The sequence below is a fragment of the Apus apus genome, chromosome 1 (assembly GCF_020740795.1).
Source record: "Apus apus isolate bApuApu2 chromosome 1, bApuApu2.pri.cur, whole genome shotgun sequence".
NCBI classification, from domain to species: Eukaryota; Metazoa; Chordata; class Aves; order Apodiformes; family Apodidae; genus Apus; species Apus apus.
In genome coordinates, this window is record NC_067282.1 from 11,070,451 (window position 1) to 11,098,060 (window position 27,610).

Below are 27,610 nucleotides of genomic sequence, written 5' to 3' on the forward strand. Positions count from 1 at the left end.
CCTGCTTTGTTTGCTTACAGTACAGCAACAGCAAAGGGTCCCAGGCTGCAGCTTTCAGATATCAATTTTATTTAAACACTGTGACAGCTGCACAGAATACCTCTGCAGACCTTTAGTATGGTTGAGTTCATGACAGGAAGTGTGGGAAAACAGCTGATGCAGACTGTGCTGGTCCACTCACAACCTGATACAAGTAAGGGAGGTTAGAATGACATGTTTAATTCTAAATTGTTGCAATAAACACTCCAGATAAGGTTCTTTCTGTGTTTAAAAGAGCTGTGCATTCTTCCTTGCAGCAGACTCAACAGCAACCTCACCAGGACCTGAGGGAGAAAAAGCATGTATCAGCACTTTTTACTGCAGAAAACATCTGTTTGAACTCTGTCTTGCTCACACTGAAATCTTCATGCTTAGCAGAAGGTGGCTGCCTCTAGGCTGACACAATGAGTCCAGGACATGGTGCTAGTATAAAAGCAGTAGCACAGGGAACTTGTGTATATGCCCCTTAGTAAAATGTTAAACAATTTCCAATGTCAGCTCCAAGTATCATAATTTTCTGCTTCGTGTAACTACTGGATGTCTCAACATTCCCACCCTCCACCTGTTGGTTCTAGTATTATCCACTTTAGGAATTGATCATTTTGCCAAAGCAAAGGAAGCAGCAAGTAAGTTACAAGATTGCTCATGCCATAACTATCAGCCTGTTAATTTGCCATGCTGCAACTGTCAACTGCTCTTAGAATGGAGCTAACCCTTCCCTACGTCAGCATCTCAGAAAACCTGAGGGCCATATAAACATCACTTTGCCTCCCTAGATGAAGTGTATCTCCTCATAAATAGACCATAGCACACACCATGTGTCCACGGCATCCTGCAGAGGATTTCAATGTGCGGTCACCGCGTTAAGAGCTGCTGGTTTCTCAGCCACACAAGCCCTCTTTGAAGTGACCTCGAAGGTTTTTTTAGTACCAGTCCTTTTGCTAAGCACTCTTACCTTCAGACTCACTTTGGTGGCACAGAGGTGTTCCTCACCCCTCTGACATGCATCTGACTCAGCAGCAGACACTACAGGTTAAAGAGATTAACTGGTTAGTGTCAGTAAAGAGTTACAACAAACTGAAGTTGGATGTAACCAACTTGGAGCAGCCCTTTGTCTCTCCCCTTTTAGCTTGTGTGCATGACAACCACTCTCTCAACAACAGCTTCTCGAGTCTAAGTTACAAATGTCTTAACTGGAACTTCTGTTCCTCTGTAGCTCAAGTGTTGGAGGTGCCCAAGGACACAGCCACATACCTACACTCCAGGAGGAACCTGCTTCCATGTTAGCAGCAGAAGGGAGCCCCGTGTCTTGACCTACATTAAAGCTTTATTCCCAGCAGACTTACTGCCATGTCATGTGGCAATCCAAGAGTCTGATGGACTTGCTTTTTGGTCATGTCCACAGCTCACCAGAAACAGCAACATCCTAGCAGCCTTGGTAATGACCAAGTAACTCTCACTGCTATTGCCACCAACTTAAATCTGGTACTGAAATCAATATTCCAGCTTCCCATTCTTTCTCATGAAAGGCAAATCATGGCAATATATAAGCCAGGCTGTGTACACTGACATGCTTAAAAATCTGTTAAAAGCTCTCAAATACAGATCAATTCCTCACAGCCTAGTTTAGAAACTAGTACTACAAATAACTTTAAACCACATACACACAGAAGAGTGACTCACAGATAAGCAACCTGCTCAGATACTGCTGAAATCTGAGGTGATTGCTGCCCAGCAACCTCTGCTACATGACAACCAACTAGTCCAATGGAGGCTACAAGGATGATTAGAGGACAGGCACACCTCTCTTACAAGAAAAGGCTGAGAGATCTAGGCCTGTTTGGTCTGGAGAAGACTGAGAGGGGATCTTATTAATGTTTACAAATATCTGAAGGGTGGGTGTCAAGAAGCGTGGGCCAGTCTCTTTTCAGAGGTGCCCTGTGTCAGGATGAGACAGGCAACAGACAAAAACTGGAACACAGGAAGTTCCATCTCAACAAGAGGAAAAACTTATTTACTGTGAGGGTTAAAGGGCACTGGAACAGGCTGCCCAGAGAGGTTGTGAAGCCTCCCCTGAAAACTTTCCAGACTTTCCAGGGGGGCTGGACTCTATCTCCAAAGGTCCCTTCCAACCCCTAACATTCTATGATTTCTACACTCTTCTAGAACAGCACACTGAAGTGTCAATGCTGTAGAGTTGTACCACCGTGACACAAACTTCTGTGAAGTTGCATGAAACATTCTTAACTGACAAGCAACTCAGTGCTTACCTGTCAAACAGGTTATCTTCCACAGCCAATCGTTTTAAACATTTGCTGTTCTGTACCTTAAAGCACCTGCTTATAAAGAAAAAAAAAAAGAAACTGAATGCAGTTGCCAAGTTTCAGAGACCAGAGTCCAGCTTTCACACTGGAACGTGGAAACAGAAAGCAAGTACACCCAAATCCCTGAAGAGGACAAAAACTGTATCAGCAAAAATACCAGGTTTCACAGTCACAGGAGAATGAAAACCAACGATGCCAAACGCTGAGCTCCTCTAGCACTGTTTTTTGAACATCCCACCAGGAGAATGCTGCTGGGTGCAGATACCATACAGTGCAACAGCTGCAGTTCCTCCTTTATCCACAATTGCTCCTTTTAACATTCAAGCTTTTTGCATACACCAGTCAGTGTCTACTGATAAGCTGCACTGATGTACTCTTTGTTTCACAGAAGCTGCCCCACAACTAAAAGGGAAAAGAGACTCCAAGAATTTCACCCAACAGGAACAGCAGCTTCAGAATTCTTTTGAGTTTTCATATATTCCTTCCACGAAGGATTTACACTTCCTCCCAGAGTATTTTGTTTTACTTTGAACTCTGTATTCCATAGAACAGAAACCAGGAATTTACTACTCTACAGTTGAAACTGACATGGTTGCTCAGAGATTAACTCTTTAAAAGCCAAACTTAAAGATATAACCCAAATATTGCTGCTCAGTATGAAACTATCAAGTATCCACTTGACACTGAACAAAAATGCAGCATGTTTACGAAGATACTTCAAGTTCAGGCAGACACCAGAGTGCTGTCTCTTCTTACCTATAGCCACTAAAATAAGAAATAAAAGCATCACTCCATTATTTAAGGGAGGAATAGACTGTTTCAAGCCATCCAGAAAACTCAAACCACGAGAAAGTGTTAAAAATCAGGTACCTACACAAGAAACCTGGCTGGACGGTAATTTCAGCCCATGCAATTCAACATTTCAGGTACACTTCAAGTTCCAGAACACAGCATCTCTTGACTCTTACCAAGCTTTTCCACTTCAATCACCTTTTCATTTGTATCAAAAGCCTAAGTCAGTACCTGAAGGAGAAGATAATGCATTATTACAGTTCCTAGGGTGCTGCATCTGCAGATTTGTCTTGCAGATTTATCCCACAGAGCTAACAGGTAGTTCAATGGGTAAAGCGAAACCACAAGTTTATTCTGTGAGGCATTTCCAACGACACGAACCTACAGAGGAGATCCTGTCGGGATAGACCTCAGCACTTCTGCTACTACAAATTAACACAAGAGATAAAAATCAAGCAGACTGGAAAGATATCTCAAATAGATCCTACACCAAGTCCTTTCACATTCCTCCTCTCCTAAAATGTCTTGATACAAGTTAATAATACACTAACATTTCAGGAAGATAAAGTAGCTCCATGTTAGCAACAACTGTAATGTTAAAAACTAACATTACCAGAAGGTAAACAACAAAGGGAATTGAGTACAAAATTGTACTCAAACAGAACTCCCCTGTAACTTCCTTGCTGTTAACTAACTTGTAGGAGAAAAACAATCAGTTTAAGCAGCTAAGGTGATCACCCTTTTTGACTGACAAATTTGTACATGTTTTCTTTGGACAAACCCAAGGTAAATTAAATTATTTTCTTAACAGACAGCAAATACATTAAAATGTAGTAACGTAGCACTGAGAAGGCCCTGAAGTGCTCCGTGAGTCAGTAAGCTTGATCTGACAGACTTCCAGCCCTCCAGTCATTACGGAATACACAGAACCTCCCCTCAGGTGTTGTACCAACCGGGAAAGAATTTCACATCTCCATGACAAGGCATCTGCATTTCTTCTCTCGTTTTCTCTAGTTACATACTACCTGAAAAAGCAGGATCATTGTAACTTTACAAACTGAGATGCACATGCATACAAACCATCAGAACTTAAAACAGTACTCAATACTTTTTCTATCCACCACGGACATTTTTGATAGCCTCTCCCCCTGGAATCAAACAAAAAGCTACTATAATCTCTGAATATTTAATAGCTCTTAAACAAATTTGTTATATTTGAAGAAATTAAAATTACGCAGTTACAATCTTTGCTGACACAAGACACTCTATATTCAATACTCTAAATTGATGCCCAGAATAAAGAGGCATAAAAAGGACACTATGTAATAGATTTGTTCAGAAAGGCTATTTTCACTCACTCTCTTCAGAGCAGTTGAACATTTTTGCCAATCATCACAACAATTTTCTCACAGCATTCTCAAGTTTTGGGGGAAGATAAATTCTCACATTTTCTAAAGCAACACTGCATCTTCTCCGTAAGAAAAAAACAGCAACAAAACCAGCTCACCACATAAAAACCAATCAGCTAATCTGCAACAGGCAAGGGCTGAAACACCCCCCCAGTCTGCCACACCAACTTACCAAGATTCTAGTTCAGACTGGACCACCATGTGGACTTCCTAAAAAGAAGTAAATTGTTGCATCTGAGTAACAGTTCCAAGTTTCTTCAGTACTGTAGTCATTTATTAAGACTTGGGCACTTTTGCAGACTACAAAGCAGGCAGACTGCAGTCCAGTTACACTGCCTGACTGCCAAAACAAACCATTTCTTTGGAAACCAGAGCCAGGCCCAGCCTATCATACAACTATCAGTAAAATCTATCTGCAATTTAAGAAACTGGAGGACTACGGTGCTGAAAGTACAACTAGGGGAGTTAACAAACAGCTGATACTGTGATGTAAAGAAAACACAGAACTGTTGTAAGACATCTTACAAATATGGTCTAATAACCATCAACAAGAATGCAGCACTGTGTGTATTTCCCCCACCTGCTAACTCTGCTGCTTTCGTAGGCAGGATGCATAATTCAAACACATCAAAACAAGCTCATCCTGGGGATTTTGCAGTAGCTGCATTTTGAACTCTTTGCCTGACTGTCCCACTAAGTAAACCTGTTACAGGCCTCATTGTCACCACTGCAATTAACTTTACAGTGAGGAAAGCATAACCTGTTACTCTTCTAGCCACGTTTTTCAATTCAGACACACGGTGACTTGTGTCCATTTGATGAATAACGAGGCATAACAATTAACTCTTCACAATGTCTGCCCAGTAAGTTCTGGTTTTGAAACCTAACCCATTAGTTTTAAAAAAGAAACCTGTCACTAGCTGCTGTCTGGTACTTGGATTTGTGTTTCAAAGTAAAATATTGCTTCATTGTAAAAAGGCAACCACAAGCTAAGATTTGTGCTTTTATATCCTCTTCCAACTACGCCCACCAAGGAAAACCCAACTATTTCCTCAATACTTACACCCTGAAATAGCGGCTTTCCACTGTGTTCCAGACACCACAGGAATGCCCCTAAGAAGAAATATTTTGGAATAAAGTAACTGATCAAACTATACTTTTATCCATTAACAGTTCAACAGTTGAATGTTGTATTTTATAAGCTTTCCAATAATAAAACTTTAAATCTACTTGTTTCAACAGAAATACCAAGTTTAACCAGCACATCTGCACGAAAACCAACGATGCCAGCTGCTGAAATACTTTAGCACTGCTTTTTGAACACCCCACCAGGATGAAACTGCTGGGGGCAGATACCATACAGTGCACAAATTACTCTGATTACCTGCTGTGGAAATGCACTTCTTTAAAGATATCAATACACTCATGCTGAAGTGCAGAAAAAAACACAAGACCTTACCTCTTTTACTAACATGTTGCACCGAAACACACTGAAGTAACAGCTTTGTACATCAGGTCAGCAAGCATCCCTAAGAATTCAACCAGTCTGGAAAAATCACAACTGCTCACTGCTACAGAGCTGGCGTGTTCACCTACAGTCTGCAAAGAAATTGATACAACTGAACTACAATTCTGCAAGCCTGGAACATGAAGCTCATGCCCTAGATTCATCAACATTTGAATCAATTTTGAGTACATGCAAATATTGTCCCTTCATATAAGTAACACAACCAATATATTCATCAGCTGTGGGTTGCAAAAGAAGGGGTTTCTCTAAGCACTAGGTTCCAGGTTTTTGTCTACAGCAACAGACAAAAACTGAACACGTGCTGAAAAAGCCTGAATGTGTCAGCTTTCGTTTTGCTAGTATTTCTGAAACAGCATTTGGAGCTGTTTCTCAGTTCACTGTATACTTACTATTAATAACTCCCACCTTCCACTACTGCGTTTTCTATTTTTAAAGGCAGGCATAGTTTAGACTAAGCTAACAGTGGCAAGGAGCTCAGTATCAGCCCCGCTGTCATAAGAACAATTTATGGCATGTCAAACTGGTACATCACCTAGTCCAGTACCCCTACTACAGCACTGGCCAGAAAAGATGCCCTGTTCCAGCTTCTTTCTGCTGTCCTCCTGTTCTTACATGGGACATACATTAAAGTTTACCAGAGAGAAGTGATCAGAAGCTGCATCTGTTGGATATACCCCTGGGTACTGTAAGTGTGGGTGGGGCGCACATTAGTTCTCCAACATCTTCAGTAGGCAAGACCCCAGGTAGGGTCCCAACCAAATCAAGACAGAGTAAGCTGCCCTGCAGCCTTTCACACCAGGTAAAAGCCAAGTATTTCTATATATAACTTGTAACAAAACTTGCATGTACTGTACAGTGTTTAAGAACTCAAAAGTTTTAGGTTTTTTCAGAGGTTTGGCCACACTTATGAAAAGAGATGTGGCACTGAACACCTTGGAAGCATCTCTCAGAAGCTACATAGCTGCAGAACACAAATGCGTTCACTTTAACTACAAAATACTGTTTTTCCAAAATGTTTTGTGAAGTAAAGCAAAAAAACTACCTCAAGAAAACAGAATTGAAAACCAAGTAACAGCTTACCTTGCTCGCTAAGAAAACTGAGTGGTATTTTATCTTCCAAAAGCAACATTAACTAGAAGAAAAAAAAGCAAAGAAATAAGAACTAATCAGATATGATCAAAACCCCAAAGATTCCTAAAGCTAGCTTTCAGCAATCAATTTAACATTTCTAATAAGCTTGATTATCATGTGTATTTATCAGTTCTAATCAGAATTGAAATTTAGTTCATTTCTGAGTCACTCAGCAGTTGAACAGAAAAATTCATCACATGAACTGCAGAATGAGCAGGACTCCACATCCCACCTCCCTATGCCTTACCAAGCAAGAACCCCACTCCTAGATCCAGGATGAGTCTTTCAAGCCATACAGAGTATTCTCAGGTAGATGCCTAAAAGAGTCACATTTAGCCATTAATTTTGGACCAATCTTAGAAGGGATCTTCAATTACTGAAGAATTATTTTTGCAGTCTTACTCCTTAGAGCTACCAAGTTGGAACTGGGAAACCCCAAGATTCTTTTACAAAGATCTGAGACTCAAGGGGTGTAAGGAATGCAACTTGACCTGCTCTCATTATACTGAGCACCTACTGTAATTCCCAGTGTTGAGGACATTTTGAAGGAAATCAAACCAGTAGATACTAAGTCATTTTATGACAACATCCCTGTTTGGCACAGTCTACTTGTAGCTGCTGAACAGCTGTTAGTCTGTTGCTGATGGAGACTTGGTCATTTTTCAGTGAGACAGATCACCCTTTGGTTATTTACATCTTGTCAATTCACTGTTTTTCTATGGCTGCCAAGACAGCCTTGTCATCCAGCAGTCAGCTGTACTCAAACTAATTCTGAACACTCACTAGTCATGTCTGCAACTGTCTAAAACACATTTGAGAAAAGGTATTTGCAATTGGGACAGTTAAATATTGTCATTATTAAGAGCCTTCATCTTCTGCTTAGTGACATTTGCATCAGAACCCATTCTGGACAGAGGAGGGCAAACGAGGAAAAACAATCTCTTAATCTAAGATTCATTCAACTGCTACAGTTATTCTTAAGATAACTTTAATATTATTGTATTAGATTAAGGAGTAGAGAACTAGTTTCCAAAAAAAAGTTATTCTGCATGCAATACACAACCTCCATCCTACAAATTGACTTTTTCATCACTCAGGTGCATTTACCACATTTTACAACAGACTTTTGTTTAAGTTGACTGACCACTTCTGCATATTTACTGTTGGCAAAGATTTGCATTAAGCTTGTATTCTGTCTAACTCTTACTCAGCTCTCCAAGTATTTGAAAGCATAATACAACCTGCATTTCCTTAAATTACAGAAATAATCCTTCAACCATCACTCACAAAAGAGCTGCCCACTGTAACCTGAGCAGTTACATGTAGGTATGCCAATGCATATACACTTCTCTGCAGTGTGGCTGCTGCAGTGTGACAGTATTTGGAGCTTGTTTTCCTATCTTTAATTTCTTAAATCCTACAACCCATTGGTTAATTGAAATCAAGCTGCAGAAGCTAGCATTTCAGCAAGGTCATCAGCCTCTAAATCAAGGATATTATACTTGGTACAGGATGGCACAGACAACATTTAAAAGCTTAAAAAAGATGACAGATGATGTTTGTTATGTAACCATCTCAAACACAAATCCAATGTTCTCACCTTAAGCCAAATCTGACTGGGTTGTTTGGTAGATAGCTCAACATTGACTTCAGATCCACATTTTAAACCAAGTAAGCCATGAAAAAGGCATCTGAAGAGTGACCACTGTCACCTCATTTGTTAGTTTTTTTGTTCACTAAGGTGAACTTTGCAGAATCCCAGAGTTCTCAGCAGCACAGTCTTCTTCCCCATCTAGTTCGATCACTTCAGTTGATTTTGCGCATTTTCTTCCTGGCTTTGATTTTTTCTTACTGGGAATTTTGCTGCTTATAATGAAAGAGCTGTTCTCCTAGGAAAACGAAGACGTAAGTATTCACAATTAGTTTTGAGATATTTAAAAGGTAGTATTTTGGTACTAACTATGCAAACTTCCAAGAACTCTTTAGAGAACTACAGAATTCTGATACATTCCAGCATTACTTCAAAGAGGAGAGTGTGGACTCTAAAAACAACTTCCTTCTGCATCACAATTCACAGGTATCATATAGGTAACTGGATCCAAGCTCATTATATATTATTTAAAACATTATATACTATTTAACCTCAGAAGAGAAAGGTTAGATTTTCTGAAGTTAAGGAATATTTACTCACCACTACTCTGGCATCAAAGTCATCTTGATTATCAGAATTCAAGCTGTCATCATCACTGAAATAAAAAAATTTCAATCAAGCCCTGTACTTTTTACAGATGTGTAAACTACCTTCCTATCACAACTCTTGGTTTCTCTTAATGGGTATGGAAGTGCTACAGCTTGTCTGTGTAAGAGATTACTACTTCTAGAAGGGGTTGTTCTCAAATAACAGCAGAATTATATCCTAACTAGCAACACCAGCAGGATGGATGTGTGCTTAACAGGAGAACAAAGATTTAGTAGTAGACATCAACAGTAGCACTGAGATGTTTGGGATTACACGGACACACAGGCTAGAAAGTCAGGAAGTTAAAAAACAAGCAGAATACAATCAAGAAAATAAGACAGGACTTAGCTAACAGGAATACACACCAGTCTTCCTGATGCTACAAGTGGGAAATACTATCTCTGTATGGCCATGGAACACAATTATGAAATTCAGTTCCACTATCATCCACAGGTTTTTCTCTCAAGATAAGAGAGAACTCCATTTTACTGCTATGGTTTCAAGAAGTGGCACTGGGAGGACTGGTTCCAAAACCTAGAACTCTTCCTCGTACTAATTTCATGTAAAGAATTGAGCATCTGGATGAGCTGGATTGCATTTATTCTACAGAACTTGGTATCTTCTGCTGTTTTGTAAGAGAGCAAATTAATTATTGTTCTTCATTTTACAGGCTCACCATATACTTCAACTCCCATAAACTAGCCAAGGAAGTGTTACCAGAAGGAGCGGTCGCTGACAGACAGCTTTGTACCTTTACATTGCCTTTTAGGCTTTCTAGTTTTAAGATGCCAACTGTATTTACAACATTAAATACTCTTGCTGATTTACTGATCCCTTTAATGAGTCAGTAGAAATCACCACTTGAAACAACAGTCTTACTTAAAATAACATTTTACAAGAACTTCCAAGTCACACCTACAAGCACAAAATGTGGCCAAGTCTTTGTTCACAAATTAAATAATGCTTTCATAATCAGATATTCACATTTACATTACACAGTGTTGATACAGGCTATAAAAGGACAGCATAGGAACTGAACTTGATATATCTACAATTCTGTCACATAACTGCCTACTCCCACAAGCAATTGTGCTTCCTCCTGTAAGAGCAGCAGACTGTATTGGCCTGGCTGGGATAACATTAGCTCTCCCCACAGCCTGTGTGGTGATGTATTTTGGATTTCCCAACAAAGCAGCACTGATGCCCTGGCCATGCTAGCTCATGGGCTGGGGGTGACCAAGAACTAGGGGTCTGGGGTGTCATACATCTATCTACCTGTATACACACAAACTTCTATTTTAGTTAAGAACAGAAAAGCAAAGTTTTTTACCACCTGCAAATATATAGATGAACTTACTTCGTCTCCTGGATAGGGGAAATGGGGCCTTCATCATCTAAATATTTGTGTTTCCGTACTGCCAGACACTCTCTTTCTAAGTCTTCACTAGCCTGAAGAGCTTTTAAAGCTTTTTTAAGATGTTCTTCGTATTTAAGCATTTCAATGTACTGGAAATATCCCTTTGCAGCTGCTTGCTAAAGAAAAACACATCAGGTGAGATCTTAAAAATACCACTAAAAAACCACTTAAATTATGAATTACATTTTAATACTATATGGACACTCATATTTTATCTGTCTTAAACAAACATTCAGTGTTCTGTTTAACACAAATAAACACTTTCATTGTAGCACACAGAGTAGAAGCACAACGCCAATCTGAAGTCACTATTTTTTTGGTCTAAATACATTATCCCACAACGCAGAGGACTCACCTCATAGCCAAGAACCATCTTCAAGGGAATATGTTTCTTCCCATAATGTTTTTCAACAAAAGGGAACTGAAAACCTCTGTCTAGAAGCCTTCTCTTCTGCTCTTGAGGTGAGGCTGTCAGTGGTGGCCTCCCTGCAGGTATCCCTGTGCTCTCGTACTTCTTCTTCTTCTTCTTGCCTGAGCCACCCATGTATTTTCGGTGTGCAGCAGCCTTAAATTTCTTTCCCCTGAAGTGATAGGCAAAAATGGCTTTCAAATTGAGTTTCGACTTCTGCTTCTTGGAAGCTTCAGATGATTTCACTGGACTTTGAGGGGATAGAGAAGAATCTGAAGAGCTATCACTGTCAGGCTCTCCTACAACAGATTCAGCTTGTTGCCTCGAAGACTGAGATCTCTTTTTTTGCTTTGAAGGTGCAGTGGAGCACTTAGGATGGCTTTCACTGCCACTAGCAACAGTAAGATCACTGAAGAAGAAAAAAATATTTACTTTAAAAAGAATGTATATTTTTACGAAATATGACACAGGTTCTTCACAGGAAAAATTCTAAACCAGAAATAAAAACTCACATTTCTGAATCGCTGGTGTCCAGTATAATCTCAGCTGAGGCAGCTGATGACTTAGGTATACTGTTGCACTCATCTGAAGATTCCTCAGGAGCAGGATTCTTCTGCCTTGAACATGACCTTTCAATTTGTGTATTTGTTTCACAAGCACGTACCCTATACGGCTCTTTCTGCTGGCCACATATTACCTCTTGGACCTCAGGATAATCAGAGTCAGAAGTGCTGGATTCCTCTGTATCAGTCATGTTTCCAGCTTGCCCTAAAAATAAATGAGAATTCCAGGAATTAAAGAAAGTTCCATGTTAATCAGGTAATAAGCCTTCCACCTCTCCACCAACCAGAGTAAACTTACAAGAACCATCTGTGAGCAAACTTCAATATTTTAAGTTATAGCAACTTATCTCAAAATATTCATAGCATCTTTTACATCAGAAGAGATTTTTACAGTTCTTTTCTTTCAACTCCTGCTCTAAGCAAGGCTAACTTCAGAGCTGCATCAGATTGTTCAGAAATTTGTAGAGATTAAGTTCCAAATGGTTTTAACCCTCTCTCCACGTCTTCCCTTAAATAAGCACACATACATGTAAGCCAACAGCCTCTTATACTTGCAAGGATATTGCCATTTGAAGTCATTCAGAAAAACTCACTTCACGGTGGCTTACAGCCTATTTAAACTAATGCAAGACAGTGTCACCATCAGAAGAAATGTCATCTTTCCTCTGTTCTTTTGCTAGCTACAAGGTACCTAAAGTCTCTTGCTCTAACAATCCACCAAACTTTTGTCTACTCATTTTCAACTCACATGGAGTTGAAATGAACATGGAGACCAGCCCCACAAAATGTTAATTTTCAGTTGAATCTGCAAGACATCCCAATTCTTGCCTTCAGATGTCCAAGTCTATACAAGAATGACTGAAACACACAACAGAGGAACCTGTCCTTCCTGTGTAACAGCCTCAAGTTATTTTACCTGCTTGTTGGCCATTTACTAGCCCTGTAAAGCTGTATCTTTATAATTTTATTGTTCTTTTTACACTTTCACAAACCAATCTTCGTATCAAAAAATGTTTCAATTTAGCATCTGAGGACACTATAGCAGAACTCAGTTAATGTCCTCAGATAACCTGCTTTTGCCTGATTTAGTTTCATGTTTCAGAGAAGAAATTACAGCAAAGACTCAGGGAGGTTTTCCAAAAGCATGGGAAAACAAAGGTATGCAACAAGCAAATCAAGAAGTCTGAAAATACACTAGATTGATACAGGCAAGTAGTAAAGAATGGCAGGCCAGAGCAAATGACTACAGAACATGAGAATCCATGACTGCCCACAATATTAAGCCCCATTTCCTCCCTAACCCATATAGCTATCACAAAATCTTAGGGGTTGGAAGGGACCTCAAAAGATCATCCAAGTCCAACCCCCCCGCCAGAGCAGGGTCACCTAGAGCACATCACACAGGAACGTGTCCAGGTGGGTTTTGAATGTCTCCAGAGAAGGAGACTCCACAACCTCTCTGGGCAGCCTGTCCCAGGGTTCTGTCACTCTCACAATAAAGTCTTTTCTGATGTTTACATGGAACCTCCTGTGTTGCAGTTTGCACCCATTGCCCCTTGTCCTATCACTGGACATCACTGAACAAAGCCTGGCTCCATCCTCCTGACACTCACCCTTAACGTATTTGTAAACATTAATGAGGTCACCCCTCAGTCTCCTCTTCTCCAAACTAAAGAGACCCAGCTCCCTCAGCCCGCCAGCAGCGCCGGCCCAGCGCCCCGGCAGACATCTTGTGCGCGGGCACCAACGGCCGCCGCAGCCCGCTCCCCCGGGCCCTTCCCCGCACAGGCGCTGAGCCGCCGCCGCCGCCACCCTCCTCCTTCCTTCCTTCCCTTCCCCCCCCCGCGCCCTCCGCTCCCAGCGCCGCAGATGGCGGCGGATGCCGAGCGCGGCCCCACGCACCTCCCGCCGCCTCCCGCGCCGCCGCCGCAAAGGGCGCGAGATGGCCGCCCCCGCGCTTAAATAGCGCAGCGCGCTCGCGAGAGGCGCGCGGGCTGGCGGGGGGCGGGGCGGGGCGGGGCGGGGCGGGGCGGGGCGGGGCGGGGCGGGGCGGGGCGGGGCGGGGCGGGGCTGGTGCTGGTGCTGGTGCTGGTGCGGGGCAGGTACGTGCGGGCGGGTGCGGGGTTTGTGTCGGTGTCGTCCGGCGGGCAGTGTCTGTCTGGGGGCAGTGCGGGGCGGCTCCCGGCTGTCTCTCCCTCCAGCCGCGCTCCGCCTCGCCGCCAGGGCCCGCGCTCCCCCGCAGGGCGCAGTTCCCGCGCTTCCCGCTCGCTCTGAGGCCCCGAGGAGCGGCCCGTCGGACTCTGGTCCCTGCTGCCCTGCCTCTGCTCCCCTCGGTCTCGCCCGAGCTGGCGGCTCCTGCCTGAGAACAGCCCTTCTGTTCTCTCCCAGCCGTGCCCGGCGCGGTGCCGGCTTCGCTGCTTCCTCGCTCTCCGCTGCCTTTGACAGCCCGGACGCTCTGCTGAGAACCCCAGCCTGGTTTGGCCCGCCTGTTCCTGCCCTGCCATAACCCACCCCTTCCCCAAATCCCAGCCGCTCAAGCCTCTGCTGTCCTGCAGCCTTCCTGAGACGGCATCTCCGTGCACCCCAGGAAGATACAGCCTCTGCAGACCATCTGGAGATGTCTTACTCGTGGTCATCTCTACTTTTCTCTCTTCTCACTGACTCTCCTCTTCAGTTTTCCCCTGATACTTCTTTCCCCCCACTACCCTGACTCATCTCTATCCTGCCTGTACCCTTTCAGCCTCTACCTTCCAAACTGCTTTTGATACTAGACAATCTCCCGCACCTCAGTAATATCATAATTCCTGTTTTACCTGTATCCTCATGTCCCTTGATTACCCTCTGATGTTTTTTTTTTCCTGCCTCAAAAAGAAAGAGTCCAAAGTCTTTTTAGATGCTTGTTCCCTTGGGTTTGTTTTTTTTTTTGTTGCACCATCCCAAATATAATAATTTTATTGTCCCTTTAGTATTTGTGTTCTTTCTTTGAAAGTCTTTTGTAGTGATTCAATGTCATTCCAGTCCTTCATGATGGATCTTATTTGTCTGTTGTTGTCTCTTTTCAGGTTCTCCCACACCACAAACTCCCCTGTCAATGCTCCTTGTGGTGGTGAATCACAGATCTACTTCTCTTCTGTGTCCTTCCTGGTAAGGACTGATGTCTACCAATCAGATCAGGTCTATTATGGTATATCAAGCTTTTCCCACCTTCCTTGATTGTGGGGTGCTGACTTCTGTTCTTCAAACAGTAGGTCATGGTCTAGGTGTTACATCTGAACCTACTTATTTGAACTGTGTCCAGATCTTGCCTTTGCCTTTTGCACAACAGCAGTTCTAGCCTGTCTTCTCAGTCTCTTTCAGGACACTTCCAGCTGGTGTTGAGTGCTGGTACAACCTCCTTCTGGACATGGCAAAAGGTTCTCAAGGGGATGAGCATCGTATAAAATGATACAGCCAAAGCCATCTTCTCATTTTCTTTCTCTGACTAATTACACCCGTTCTTGTGTTTGGTCCACACTTCAAGTCTTGGAGTCTGGTTCACTCCATCTGACTGTAGGCTTCTACCAGAGGCACCAAATCCAGCCTGTTACTTTCTTCTCCACAGCCAAAGGAGGGAGGGAGTCACCTGTGGAGACAGATAAGACCAACTAAGATGAGAATTACTAGACACAAGTAGCTGCCTTTTACCCTTTCTCTTCTGCTTGTTACAGCAGCACTTTGGGGGTGGCTGAGTTCAGTTAGCTGACTGCTATGATCTCCCAACTCTTTGTTTCTTGGTTCTGCTGGGCTGTTTTCCTTTGTGCAGACTCAAGAGGCCTGTGGCATAAGGACAGTTACAAATTTTGACAATCATAAAAGCTAGGATATTTTTAAAATAGAAGTTAAAGGTATAGATAAACAGCTACCTCACATCACAGTCCTTCCTAACAGCTCTGCCAGGTCTGGGAATGTAATTAGTTGTTTGGCTTTTTCCTCCAAGGCCTGAAATCTGGATAAGTGAGACCCATCTTTTTTTTTCTGCTGCGTGCAGCAAGCATGTGCTTAAGGAGTTAATGATTGCTGTGGCTGATTTAGAGGTAGTGTATAATCAGCTGTTTCTGCCTTGAGCTAGTGGTTTGCCCTAATAGCTGACTTTGCTGTTGCAAGGCTAACTAAAATACACTTAATTTGTAAAGGGGTTCTTAAACTTGGGTTCAAACAAAACTTTTTGTGACTGGCTCTGTAGCCATAGAGAGCCTGATACTGCAGAACTTGCTGCTGTTGGTTCCTATGTTGCTGCTAAGCCTGCTCCCCTGCAGAAGGAGAAACACATGCCCAGAATTAATTTGAGACCAGGTCATAGCTGAGGTTGAAAGTCCACCATAGCCAATACTGGAAAAGTAAATATAAAGGTAGGGAAGACCTGAGAAGGCAGTTAATATGCTCAGAAAAGCCCAGCTTCTTTCAAAAACAAATTATGACTCCAGGCTTACAAAGGACAGAAAAATCACCTGACCTGTCCCTTGACCTGGATTCAGCACGGGATGTGTTTTGCTTACACCCTGTTGTAAGCTTGCAGAGTAGCATATCTAATGCTCTGAGCCAGCTGTAGGGCTGGCAGACACTTTATCTTCCCAAGCACGTAAGAAAATTAACAATCTTGAAGGTGTTAGTCCTTTTTATGCCAGAACTACAATTCTACTGTTGTCTATGTTTTCTTGATTTAAATGGAAAAATAAGTAACATGTTGAAAACAGCTTGTTCTAATCATTAAACTCTTACCCTTGTTGACAGATCAGTTGCTCCTACAGTGTGGTACATTGTAATTTCTTACCTGAAGTAATCAGCACCGATTAGGAAATGGCCAAAGTTGAAAGGTTTGCTTTTCATGTTCCAAGTCTGGAGGAGCTTGCTGGGGGTAAGTCATGCAGTGTGTAACTTTTTATGTACTTGGAATGTACTCTTCAAACCTACCTTAAAGCTCTTATCAAAACCTTTCTGAAGCTAGTACATGCAGAATGTTCCTGCTCTTGGCACACTAAGATGTAAAAAAAAAAAAAGCACTGTTTTTCTAGATGCTGTTATTTCCTTAAAGCAAACGATGGCTCCTCGCCCAAACCCCAGTGATACTTAAGCATACCAACAGGCTCTCCATCCCTTTAAAACTGTCTGCTGCATTTGCAGATTTGTACAGGGGTTGTGAAAGTCTGACAATTACAGACTCACATTTGGAATCATCTGTCCTTCTCTACCCTCCAGTATTTCTTTCTACCCTCCAGTATTTCTTTATTTTTCAGGACTAATCAAAAAGACAGCTGACAAGATGTAGTATAGCATGGCAGGTGCTCTTCCTTGAACCTAGTGGGCTTCTCTTTTGGGGACTGCCATAAAACCAGGCTGCAGAAAACATTTTATTTAGTTTGTTTCTTTCCAAAGCCTTCCCAAAATCTGCTCAGAGTAACAGAATGGTTGAGATTGGAAGGGACCTAAAGGTTGTTTGTGTTTTTTTTTCTTTCAGAGAGGTCCTCAAGTTAGTTTGCCACTCTCCCAGGTCTCTGGCAGTGTGACATTTCCATGCTTTGAGAACTGTGGGCCCAGCAGTGGTGGGTGGTTCTCAGTGCTTTTCTTGCCCAGTAGCTGTCAGGCTGGGCCAAAAGCCAGGGCTGCTATAGACTTGTGGGCTCTGCAGAGAACAGTGTGTACTTGCAGTAGAATACGTTAAAACAGTAACAGAAAAAAGGAGTCACAAAGCAGAGTTTTCCTTTTTCCTCCCTGGTCTGTCCTGAGGACCTCCTCTAAGCTGTGAATTTTGTTGTTCAGCTCTTCAGTATAATTTGAGGAGTACCCTTTTATGGTCTTTTATCACTTACCAGAAGGCAATGAGATGTATTTAGAAAACTGCCAAGTACCTTCTACTGACCCTTGTGGTCAACAGCTTGGTAAATGTGCTCCTGAGAAGTAAGGTACAGCTGAAATTCTGACTGGAGGAAAGAAAGGCATAGGAAAGTCTTCTGAGTAAATAAGGAACTGCCTGATTTGAGATCACAGATGGGATTTTCTGTTCTTGTTGGAGATGTCTGTCAAAACAGACCCTCAGGCATGGAAGAACTTAAACCTTTTTGAAGCAGTGTATGTGAAGGCAATCCCACACTCAGTTGAGGTCTGAAAGTTGTTTCCAAACAGTACACTTGTCTAAGTCAGAATCCTGCCTGTTGTTTGAGTGACTTTTCAGGCTCTGAGCCTAAAAACATTGGTATGAAGCAAAACCAAAAGTTTTGATTTTGGGTTGTTCATTAACTTTAGTACCATTCATTATCTGCCTTTTACTGAGAGTGCCTCTTGACAGAAAACCTCCACATGAACATAAACATGACAGGCAATATTCTGTGATAGTTCCCAGACAGCAGAGACAGTTTGAGATTATAATCAAGCTATTGCAAACAGTCTAGTTAATATATTTAAAGAACTGCTTACCACTTCAGTTAAAACTAACTTCATGCTTGGCTCTTGCACGATATTTGAATGTGATCATAATTGTCTGCTCTTGTGAAGCAAAAACACTGCTGAAGGTGGTATAGGTTTACCCAAGTTACTCCATATTGTGCTGCTTCTAGTGCTACCAGGAGCAGTCAGTTACTGTATTTCAGTTGAATGATTTTTTTAAATTCTTAAAATGAATTAATCTGGAAGCTAACAGTTACCTGAAGAAACTTTTGTTCTTCTCTGAAGCTCTGACTCAGGAAACAAGTGCCTACAGACAGTAATATTTAAATCACTGGAGTTACTTAGGATAAGCATAAGTACTTTAATGTATCTTGCAGAAATAAAGCCTAAACAGATATATTTGTTATTGTTAGTAACTTAGAATCATAGAATCATCAAGGTTGGAACAGACCTTCAAGATCATCAATTCCAACCATCTGCCCTAGAATCCCCAACCACTAAATCATCTCCTGAAACACCACGTCTACCCATTTTTTGAACACCTCCAGGGACAGTGCCTCCACCACCTCCCTGGGCAGCCTGTTCCAACGCCTCACCACTCTTTCTGTGAATCATTTTTTCCTAATATCCAATCTGAACCTCTGCTGGTGCAACTTGACCCCATTTCCTTTTGTCCTATCACTGGTCACTAGGGAGAAGAGGCCAACACCCACCTCACCACAACCTCCTCTCAGGTAGTTGTAGAGAGCTATGAGGACTCCCCTCAGCCTCCTCCTCTCCAGGCTGAACAGCCCCAGCTCCCTCAGCCTCTCCTCAGAAAAACAATTCTCCAGACCCCTTATCAGCCTAGTTGCCCTTCTCTGCACCCTCTCCAGCACCTCAATGTCCTTCCTATCCTGCAGTGCCCAAAACTGCACACAGTGCTCGAGGCGCAGCCTCACCAAGGCTGAGTAGAGGGGCAGGATCACCTCCCTCATCCTGCTGGTCACACTATTCCTGAAGCAGGCCAGGATGGTGTTGGGCTTCTTGGCCACCTGGGCACACTGCTGGCTCATGTTCAGTTGCTGTCAATCAGCACCCCCAGGTCCCTCTCTGCTGGGCAGCTCTCCAGCCACTCCTCCCCAAGCCTGTAGTGCTGGTGGTGGTTGTTGTGGCACATCCAAGCCCTGAGCAGCCAGCTTCTCTAGGAGAATGCTGTGGGAAACCTTGTCAAAGGCCTTGACAACATCCACAGGCCTTCCCTCATCCAATAAGCAGGTCACCCTCTCATAGAAGGAGATGAGGTTAGTCAAACAGGACCTGCCCTTCATGAACCCGTGCTGACTGGGCCTGATCACGGGTTGTTCTGCATGCACCACATAATGATACTTAGGATGATTTGCTCCATCAGCTTCCCTGGTACTGAAGTCAGACTAACAGGCCTGCAATTTCCCAGATCATCCTTCCATTCCTCTTTATATGTGGGGGTTACACTGGCTGATTTCCATCTGCTGCTACCTCCCCAGTAAGCCAGGACTGCTAATAAATGATGGAAAGTGGCTCAGTGAGCAACCTGCCAGCTCTTTCAGCACTCTTGGGTGCATCTCATCCAGCCCCATAGATTTGTGCTCTGAGGTGTAGCAGGTCTCCTGGATTGTGGGGGGATCATTCTGCTCCTGGTCCCTCTCCCCTAGCTTAGGGAGTTGGATTCCCTCAGCGTAACTGGTCCTGTTACGAAAGACTGAGGTGAAGAAGTCATTAAGCAGCTCAGCCTTTTCCTCATTGTTTATCACCATGTTTCCTCCTGCACTAGTAGGGGATGGAGAGTCTCCCTGGTCTTTATTTGTTATATTCATAGAATTTGTCAAACTCCTGGTATTTTTCATTGTCAGTAACTTTACCATTATTCTTTATTACAGTTTTGCAGAAAGGGCTTAAAGAAAACTTTGCTGATGCGCAAGTCTCTGTTGTAGACTGTCCTGATCTGACTCAGGAGCCCTTCAACTTTCCTGCTAAAGGTAACCTAGCATTCCTGCTTTCCATTAAGACTTCTCTGTTTCTTTCTACCTGATCCTACTTGGTAGGATTCTGGAAGAGTTTAAATTGTTTTTCAGGCATGAGAGAAGAGCTACATTTTATTCCTGGGTTTGCTTCTTAGCTGATATAGGAAAAAGGACAAGTCATTACCAAATACTTGTCGTAATTTCTTTTATTAACACATGATTGCAATACTCACTTATTTCATAAGCTTTATTTAGTGTACTGAAAAGTTTTTGAAATAAAGTTGTTACCTTCCAGAAGGAGAAATTTTTAGATCCATGCCAGTCACTATCTGAACCTAAGAAACTGCGCTTCCATTAATTTTTTAATTCCTGCCATTCATACATGTGGGTGAACTGAAACAGTCTTATTCTGAGTGGGATTAATCTTCTTTGACATTAGCTGTCTGGAAGACAGATGTATCATCTGTGCTACTCATCTGAGTTCCCTCTCTCATCAACATAGTGAGAGAAACACCTTGGGAAGGTGATTCTTCTGTTCTTAAAATTCATGTCCAAATGTGTAGGATCAATTGTCCTGAGACTTGGGCATCCAGCTTTGCTGAAATTTTACAAGTGGAGTTGCACTGGGGGGTGTCCACTGTGTGGAGAGGGCATCTTACTGGAAAACTGGCAAATGGCAGCTGTTGCCCCCTGTAATTTTTTTTTTTTTTTTTTTTTTTTTTTTTTTTTTTTTTTTGGTGAGAGTGAATGTCAATTTTACAATAGGCTGCCTAGCATTAAATCCTACTGTGACACATTTTAGAAGTTACTGTCCTTGGACTTCTTAACAGTGCAACACTTTATCTAAGCATGCTAGCGAAACTGTTCTCAAAGGGTTTCAGAAGTTTGAGAAGCCAGTTCTTTGGGGGTTTAGATTAGACTGCATGCTCATTTAAGAGAATGTTAGGGGTTGGAATGAACCTCTGGAGATCATCAAGTCCAACCCTCCTGCCAGAGATTATTAGGAAAAAATATTTTACCAAGCTAACTGGCTGTATTCTTCCAGGAATCTGTGGAAAGCCCAGAATAGCAGATGTGGGAGGTGTTCCCTACCTCATACCTGTTGCACAGAAAGAAAAAGTGAGTTTTTGCTGCAGCTGTGGGGCTTAACAGATTTGTCAAAATAAAAGCAATATCTTGTTGAAATACAAACAAAACTAAGGACCAAGAGATACTATAAGATTCCACTTGTGAAAGAGACTTTTCAGTGTTTTACATGACTGATTCTGAGTGTTAAACATAGACTTATGTCAGTATATCTTACACGTTGTAGCAAAAATAGCATGTTGTGGCTGATGGTTCATCTTATCCTGCCCTCAAATACAAGACAGTTTTGGAAACATACCATCTGTGACAGCAGCCATGGAAGGAACTACTAAACAAGGGGCTTGTCTGCATGTTTCTATATGTCTTGCTGCACACCTGTGGTTTCAAGCCACGCTTCTTTGTAAAAACTGGCTGTATTTGCATTTTCAGGCCAACACAGGATTCACATTACTGTCCTTTTCCAAGGATATCATGCCTCCTTTCTAACACATCACCCTATTCTATATGATACTCCCTTTCAATTTTTATTTTACACAAATATAATTTTTATAAGAACAATAACTCAGTTTTGGGGTAAAATGGCAGAACATACAGACAGACTCTACCTTTCAGAACTACCAAATGCTGTGTTGTTCAGAAATTGTGTTCAACCTAATTATCCAAAATAGTAATGAGGACATTGTAAATTAAATGCATGCGGAGGCTACAGTGAACAGAATGACAATTCCAAATGAGAGCACCACACCAAAATCTAAGGATTATTTCTCTTTGGCAGGTTTATGATCTAAATACAGTTGCAAAAGACATAGAGCTGCCTGGAGCCTTCATTCTTGGAGCTGGAGCTGCTTCATCTCAGATTCTTGGAGTAAATGCTGAGGTCAGTAAATAAGTGTGATGGTAGTCAATGAATTCATAATAGTAGAGTATCATAATAGTAGAGTAGTTTCATGCTGGGTATTTCCCATTTACAACAAAACATTTAATAAACACCTTTCATGCCAAAAAACCATAAAATACATTAGAAATAATTCAGATGAGGGCTACCCAAAGAGCTGCATACTATTCAGATAATAAAGATTAATTTTTAACTTGTAATTCTCCAGGAAGCATGTGATTGCTTTGAAGCATGCAAGAGACAAGATTTTTTGAAACTGATTGACCAAGACCTGATCAGAGGTTTTAATGACAAGATTCAGAAATGCTTATCAAAGTTACTGGTAAATACCTGTGAACTCCCTGTCTTTGTCATCTTGGGTGGCTTTGTTTTACCATTGTCAATTTTAAAGACGCCACATACAAAATGGTCAATGTCAGGAGAGGCAGGAGATGACAACTGCTGCCTGTGGAGACTTTGTTTGGTCAGAGTCTTTTCAAGCATAAACCTCTGGTCTTGCTGTCTCCTTTTACTGCATTTATTGGCAGATGAGGTAGTTCACCACAGCATTCAATTTGTGCCACTATCATAGTGTTCATTATGTTCCACTGAGAAAGTATTACACAGAATTCCAACACTTGCATGCAGGCCTGAAATCTCAATGGTTAGACTTCTTTTTTTCCTATTTATTTATTTAAAAAAAAAAATACCAGCATTCATTATCAAATAACATTAAAATTAACTCTCCAGAGAAAGTAAAGCTGCTCTCTGGAGTTTTGACTTAGACTACAAGACCTCATCTTGAGAGAGGCAGCTGTGTGACAAAGGGGGTTATTTACTGGGTTCATGGTCCAAAGCTGGAATTGCATTTGAGTTCTGTTCATTTAACTGACTCTTACACATTCTTAGTGACTGACTTATTCTTACATGTTCTTTTTTTCAGCTTATCCCTATTGTTCAAACAAAGAGTGAAAAAAAGACTGCTGTAAACGGGAGCTACGTTGCTCAGATAAATCCTGCAGATAAAGGGTGCCTGCTTGAGAAATACAGCAGTAAATACACTGACTGTGAGTTTGGGCTGTTGGCCAACCTTTATGCCAGTGAGGGCAAACCTGGCAAGGTACGTACTTGGATCAAAGGGGACTTTGCTTGCAGAGCTTTGTGGCTGAAGGGGAAGTAATGTTTTGGTGTTCTCCAGTCAGTTTTATGTGATGATAATAATGCAGTCCTTCCATGAAAGAAATATCCAAATGTAAGGATGCAATGAGAGGAAGAAATTGTGGAGACAAAAAGGCATTTGAATTTTTGAGGGATAAGTATTAGTTTACTAAAACTTTTCCATCATAAGTAATCCATCCAAATCCAGTCCAAACTAGCAATGATGCAACATCATGGTTGTTCAATGTACTTGTGTAAATCAGCTCTGGGCACTTGTCTAGTTTTTTCTAGAAGTGCTTCCCCCAGTACAGCTAGCACACAGAGCTGTTGCCAAGGTGTCAGATACCTGACTACTGTGTGGAAAATGAGCAGCCTTCCCTTTTTCCAGGAGTTTCTTTAGAACAGAGTTGAAACCAGCTGGTGGACAGAAAGAGTGTGCTCATGTGTGAGTAATTGCTTGCTGCCCAGCACCCTTCACAGGCAAAGCTAGTGAGTTGGTCAGGTCAGAAAAGATGGAAGTGGAGCAGCACTTGCAGGGAAACTCACATTTTCAGAAATTTTTGTTGGTTTATAAGCTTGGGAGAATTTCAGAGCAGCTTTCTCAGACCTTTGGAGATTGTTGCAGTGGGAGATGGCAGTGACAAACTAACTTTATTCTCCAGGTCATTGAAGTGAAAGCCAATGGAAGAACTGGGGAACTTAACTTTGTGTCTTGTCTGAGACAAATTTTAGAGAAACACTATGGAGAAAAGCCAGTTGGGATGGGTGGTACTTTTATCATTCAGAAGGGGAAGGCAAAGATTCATATTATGGTAAGTTCTCAATTCATAGAACTTTCTCTTCCATCTGGAAACAGAAGTAAAAATTAGGGTGTAACATCTTAGTGCCTCGACTTGGTTTTGTATTTTTTAATGTGTGCATAATCCGTTAGGCTAAGCAGTGTATTGAAGTGAGGAGTGACATTACAAAACTGATGTTACAAAACTAGTGATTCTGTATTACTTGGCCTTAATACCATCATCTTCTCTTTTGAAATCCTTAGACAACTAAAGAGTTGCAGAACTATCATAAAATTAATTGAAATTATATTAACTGAGATGCGACTTACCAGAAGCAATAGACTTTTAAAGAAATAAGTGAACTTCTAAAATGTACTAGGAGAATTCTCACTTTGGTAGTTCTCCCACCTCTTGTGCAATCAAAGCAGCAATGTTCTGGTCACTTTTCTTTCTGGCAGGAACACAGTAATGGGCGCTGGTGAGCTTCCTTTAGGCAAGAAGGAATGTGAACAGAATAGTGGAGAGGGGAAACGTGAAGGAAAGCTGCTAGAGAAAAAGTATCTTAATACAAATGTTTTCCTTTCACTTACAAAGTTCTACTTTTGCTGTAGCCTCCAGAATTTTCTGCTTGCCCTCTGAACACAGATGAGGATGTGAATAACTGGCTGAAATTCTTTGAAATGAAGGCTCCACTGATTTGCCAGCCTGTAATAGTTTCCAGAGATCCAGTGAGTCACTTTTTCCTTTCCAAGTATAAACTGAAACTTGTCATGAATTCTGTCTTGGGTCTCATTTTCCTTTTAAGAACAGGAGTGTGTATATATTGTGTTCAACTCTTCCAGAGGTGGTCTAAAACCGAAGCTTCCCACTTCTGTCACTTGTTTGAATGGAGGCTAGGTCAATCTGTTCTGTAACCCAGTGGCTTTTCCTAGGGGATTGAACCTGATGGTTCCATTCCAATTTTATTTTTGTGTCCCAAACCCAGCACCATAGTTTGCATTCACTGCTGGCCACACCAGGAGAAACCTCAAGGGCGTGGAAGCTTGTTCAGCTGTGTGCTTTTCTAATTCACTGTCATAAGAACTGTCTCTGCTAATGCTGTGTTGAAACATGTGAGGTCTGTGTCTCACTGGAACAGGCTGCCCAGGGAGGTCATGGATGCCCCATTCCTGAAGAGTTCAAGGCCAGGTTGGATGGGGCTCTAAGCAACCTGATCTAGTGGGAGGTGTCCCTGCTGGTGCAGGGGGGTTGGATCTAGATAATCTTTGAGGTCCCTTCCAACCCTAACCTTTCTATGCTTCTATTATTCTGTAACTGCTAATGCAAATTAAAGTCTGCAAAGCCTCTTGCTAGAAATTTCTCTAGCATTTTCCACAAGGACTAAATTCAACAAAAATAAAAATAAAATCTGGTTTCAAAGGCCATTAAGATGTTAATCATTAGGAATACTATTGAAGAGTAACTAGGAAACCATAGATGAAAATAGCTATTTTATAAATAACAATATAGTCATAAGTAATATAACAACATTTTTTCCAGTTAAATGCAACATGCTGTAGGCTTGGATACATCCAAGGATGTAACTTCACTGTGTGATGATGTGGCAGCCTTTGGCCTACGGCTAAATTGTGTGCATCTTCCCAGAATCAACTGATGAGTACATGGAAAACAGCCCTCACCAGCTGCTCCATTCAGAATCAATGCAAGTTGTGTAGTGGGTGCAGCTGGGTACCTCCCATCTGTAATCACTGCCAGCTCAGCAGCGCTTGGCTAAGCCAATTGGTTTGGAAATGTTGGAGTGTCACTACAGAGACCCCAGCAGAATCACAGAGTTGTAGAATGCCAGGTTGGGAGGGACCTCAAGGTCCAACCTTTCTAGGTACTACTATAGTTTATGAGATGGCTCAGCACCCTGTCCAGCTGAGACTTACAGCTGTCCAATGTGGAGAATCTACCATTTCCCTTGGGAGACCATTCCAATGTTTGACTGTTCTCACAGTGAAAACTTTACCTTTGGTGTCCAACTGGAATCTCCCCAGGAGCAACTTGTGCCCATTACCCCTTGTCTTTCCAATGTCACTCCTTGTAAACAGGGAGTCTCCATCTTCTTTGTAGCCACCCTTTAAGTACTGGAGCATGGTAATGAAGCCTCCCCTAAGCCTTCTTTTCTGAACAAACCCAGTTTTCTCAGCCCCTCCTTAAAAGGCAGGTCCTCCAGTCCTCTGATCATCCTTGTGGCCCTTCTCTGGACCCTCTCCAGCCTGTCCCATCCTTTTTGTTGAGCAGGGACCAAAACTGAACCTAATACTCCAGGTGTGGTCTGACAGGTGCTGAGTAGAGTGGGATGATGACTTCCAGCAGAGGGTGACACTCAGATGTCACAGCATTTACTCATCAGTATCATCTTGCAGCCCAGAAAAACAATCATAACCTGGGCTGCATGAAAAGAAACATGGCTAGCAGGTGAATGAAGGTGATTCTCCACCAGAAGTTGGGGGCTGTTAGGATTTCTAAATTCGTTTTTCTTTGGTGTCCTGTGGTAAAGCCTTGTACAGCTCCTCCTGTCATACTAAGTTTCAGAAGCATCTTGCAAGTTTTCTCTACCTAACGGTTGGGGCGGGCTCAGAGAGGCGTGAAACTGTGCAGGATAAATGGGAGAGAGACAATGCCAGGACTTGTAACAGCATGTCCACTGGCCTTTCTGTGGTGGCAGGGCTTCGACCTGCGCCTGGAGCACACGCACTGCTTCAGCCACCACGGGGAAGGAGGGCACTACCACCAGGACACCAGCCCGGACAGCGTGCAGTACCTGGGCTACCTGCTGCCCGCCGAGCTGCTCTTCCGCATCGACCGGCCTCTGGAGACGCACCTGGTCGGCAGGGACTGACACGGGGGGCTCAGCCCCCTCATCCGCTCAGTCTTTCTACGACATAAATGCTGATTGTTCTAACGCTTGAATGATGCACGTTGATCAGAGTGAAGAATAAACACGAGAGCAGGACGCTGCTGGCTGCCTCCTTCTGTTCCGGCGTCTGTGCCACCGAAACCGCTACGGCTGAACTCGGATGGGAAACCCATTGCAGTGTTATTAGTCGGGGATTTTTCGGCTGTTTGGCTGGGCATCCTGTGTGGTCGTAGCTGGTGACAGGGAAATGATGTTTGGAATGGGCAATTACCTCAGCTTTGGGTCAAAAACAACACTGTGAAAGCAAATCAGGGATGTCCAGTGGCAGGAGAAGGGGCAGTGGGTGCAAACTGGAGCATAGGAGGTTCCATGTAAATATCAGGAAAACTTATTTACTGTGAGGGTGACAGAGCACTGGAACAGGCTGCCCAGAGAGGCTGTGGAGTCTCCTTCTCTGGAGACATTCAAACCCCGCCTGGACATGTTCCTGTGTGATGTGCTCTGGGTGACCCTGCTCTGGCAGGGGGGTTGGACTAGATCATCTTTTGAGGTCCC

At 42.5% G+C, this 27,610-nt stretch overlaps 2 protein-coding genes and 9 non-coding genes across 22 annotated transcripts; 1 reads left to right on the forward strand and 10 right to left on the reverse strand.

Annotated features, from left to right (window-relative positions):
* Positions 1-46: 46 nt before the first annotated feature.
* TAF1D (TATA-box binding protein associated factor, RNA polymerase I subunit D) lies at positions 47-13,802 on the reverse strand. Of its 8 annotated transcripts, none has more exons than XM_051609025.1 (15): positions 13,754-13,802; positions 11,801-12,056; positions 11,235-11,697; positions 10,820-10,995; positions 9,415-9,469; positions 8,824-9,112; positions 7,173-7,224; positions 6,024-6,163; positions 5,628-5,677; positions 4,737-4,774; positions 4,109-4,180; positions 3,238-3,386; positions 2,310-2,378; positions 995-1,065; positions 47-323 (listed from the first exon to the last, which is right to left on the reverse strand). In XM_051609025.1, the coding sequence occupies exons 2-6, from the start codon at positions 12,040-12,042 to the stop codon at positions 8,960-8,962; spliced, it is 1,089 nt and encodes a 362-aa protein (XP_051464985.1). In that variant the 5' UTR covers positions 12,043-12,056; positions 13,754-13,802; the 3' UTR covers positions 47-323; positions 995-1,065; positions 2,310-2,378; positions 3,238-3,386; positions 4,109-4,180; positions 4,737-4,774; positions 5,628-5,677; positions 6,024-6,163; positions 7,173-7,224; positions 8,824-8,959. The 8 variants fall into 8 exon arrangements, with proteins under 8 accessions (XP_051464985.1, XP_051464988.1, XP_051464987.1 ...); XM_051609028.1 differs by having other exon boundaries at positions 4,663-4,774; XM_051609027.1 differs by having other exon boundaries at positions 4,514-4,774.
* Positions 822-951, reverse strand: LOC127380311 (small nucleolar RNA SNORA25). Its single transcript, XR_007888470.1, has one exon. It is a non-coding gene; the product is annotated as a small nucleolar RNA SNORA25 (small nucleolar RNA).
* LOC127380313 (small nucleolar RNA SNORA32) lies at positions 1,365-1,487 on the reverse strand. Its single transcript, XR_007888472.1, has one exon. It is a non-coding gene; the product is annotated as a small nucleolar RNA SNORA32 (small nucleolar RNA).
* On the reverse strand, positions 2,501-2,639 carry LOC127380310 (small nucleolar RNA SNORA8). Its single transcript, XR_007888469.1, has one exon. It is a non-coding gene; the product is annotated as a small nucleolar RNA SNORA8 (small nucleolar RNA).
* Positions 3,439-3,570, reverse strand: LOC127380315 (small nucleolar RNA SNORA18). The gene has a single exon (XR_007888474.1). It is a non-coding gene; the product is annotated as a small nucleolar RNA SNORA18 (small nucleolar RNA).
* Positions 4,485-4,558, reverse strand: LOC127380308 (small nucleolar RNA Z40). The gene has a single exon (XR_007888467.1). It is a non-coding gene; the product is annotated as a small nucleolar RNA Z40 (small nucleolar RNA).
* LOC127380312 (small nucleolar RNA SNORA1) lies at positions 5,266-5,397 on the reverse strand. Its single transcript, XR_007888471.1, has one exon. It is a non-coding gene; the product is annotated as a small nucleolar RNA SNORA1 (small nucleolar RNA).
* LOC127380309 (small nucleolar RNA SNORA8) lies at positions 5,793-5,931 on the reverse strand. The gene has a single exon (XR_007888468.1). It is a non-coding gene; the product is annotated as a small nucleolar RNA SNORA8 (small nucleolar RNA).
* Positions 6,269-6,395, reverse strand: LOC127380320 (small nucleolar RNA SNORA40). Its single transcript, XR_007888478.1, has one exon. It is a non-coding gene; the product is annotated as a small nucleolar RNA SNORA40 (small nucleolar RNA).
* LOC127380325 (small nucleolar RNA SNORD5) lies at positions 7,355-7,426 on the reverse strand. Its single transcript, XR_007888483.1, has one exon. It is a non-coding gene; the product is annotated as a small nucleolar RNA SNORD5 (small nucleolar RNA).
* A 115-nt stretch (positions 13,803-13,917) lies between the features above and the next one.
* Positions 13,918-27,151, forward strand: C1H11orf54 (chromosome 1 C11orf54 homolog). Of its 5 annotated transcripts, none has more exons than XM_051640005.1 (11): positions 13,918-13,953; positions 14,914-14,995; positions 16,622-16,745; positions 20,170-20,268; positions 21,299-21,372; positions 22,115-22,216; positions 22,443-22,556; positions 23,157-23,333; positions 24,034-24,183; positions 24,762-24,878; positions 26,864-27,151. In XM_051640005.1, the coding sequence occupies exons 3-11, from the start codon at positions 16,688-16,690 to the stop codon at positions 27,035-27,037; spliced, it is 1,065 nt and encodes a 354-aa protein (XP_051495965.1). In that variant the 5' UTR covers positions 13,918-13,953; positions 14,914-14,995; positions 16,622-16,687; the 3' UTR covers positions 27,038-27,151. The 5 variants fall into 5 exon arrangements, with proteins under 5 accessions (XP_051495965.1, XP_051495985.1, XP_051495976.1 ...); XM_051640025.1 differs by lacking the exon at positions 13,918-13,953 and adding an exon at positions 13,974-14,326; XM_051640016.1 differs by lacking the exon at positions 13,918-13,953 and adding an exon at positions 14,334-14,482.
* Positions 27,152-27,610: the final 459 nt, after the last annotated feature.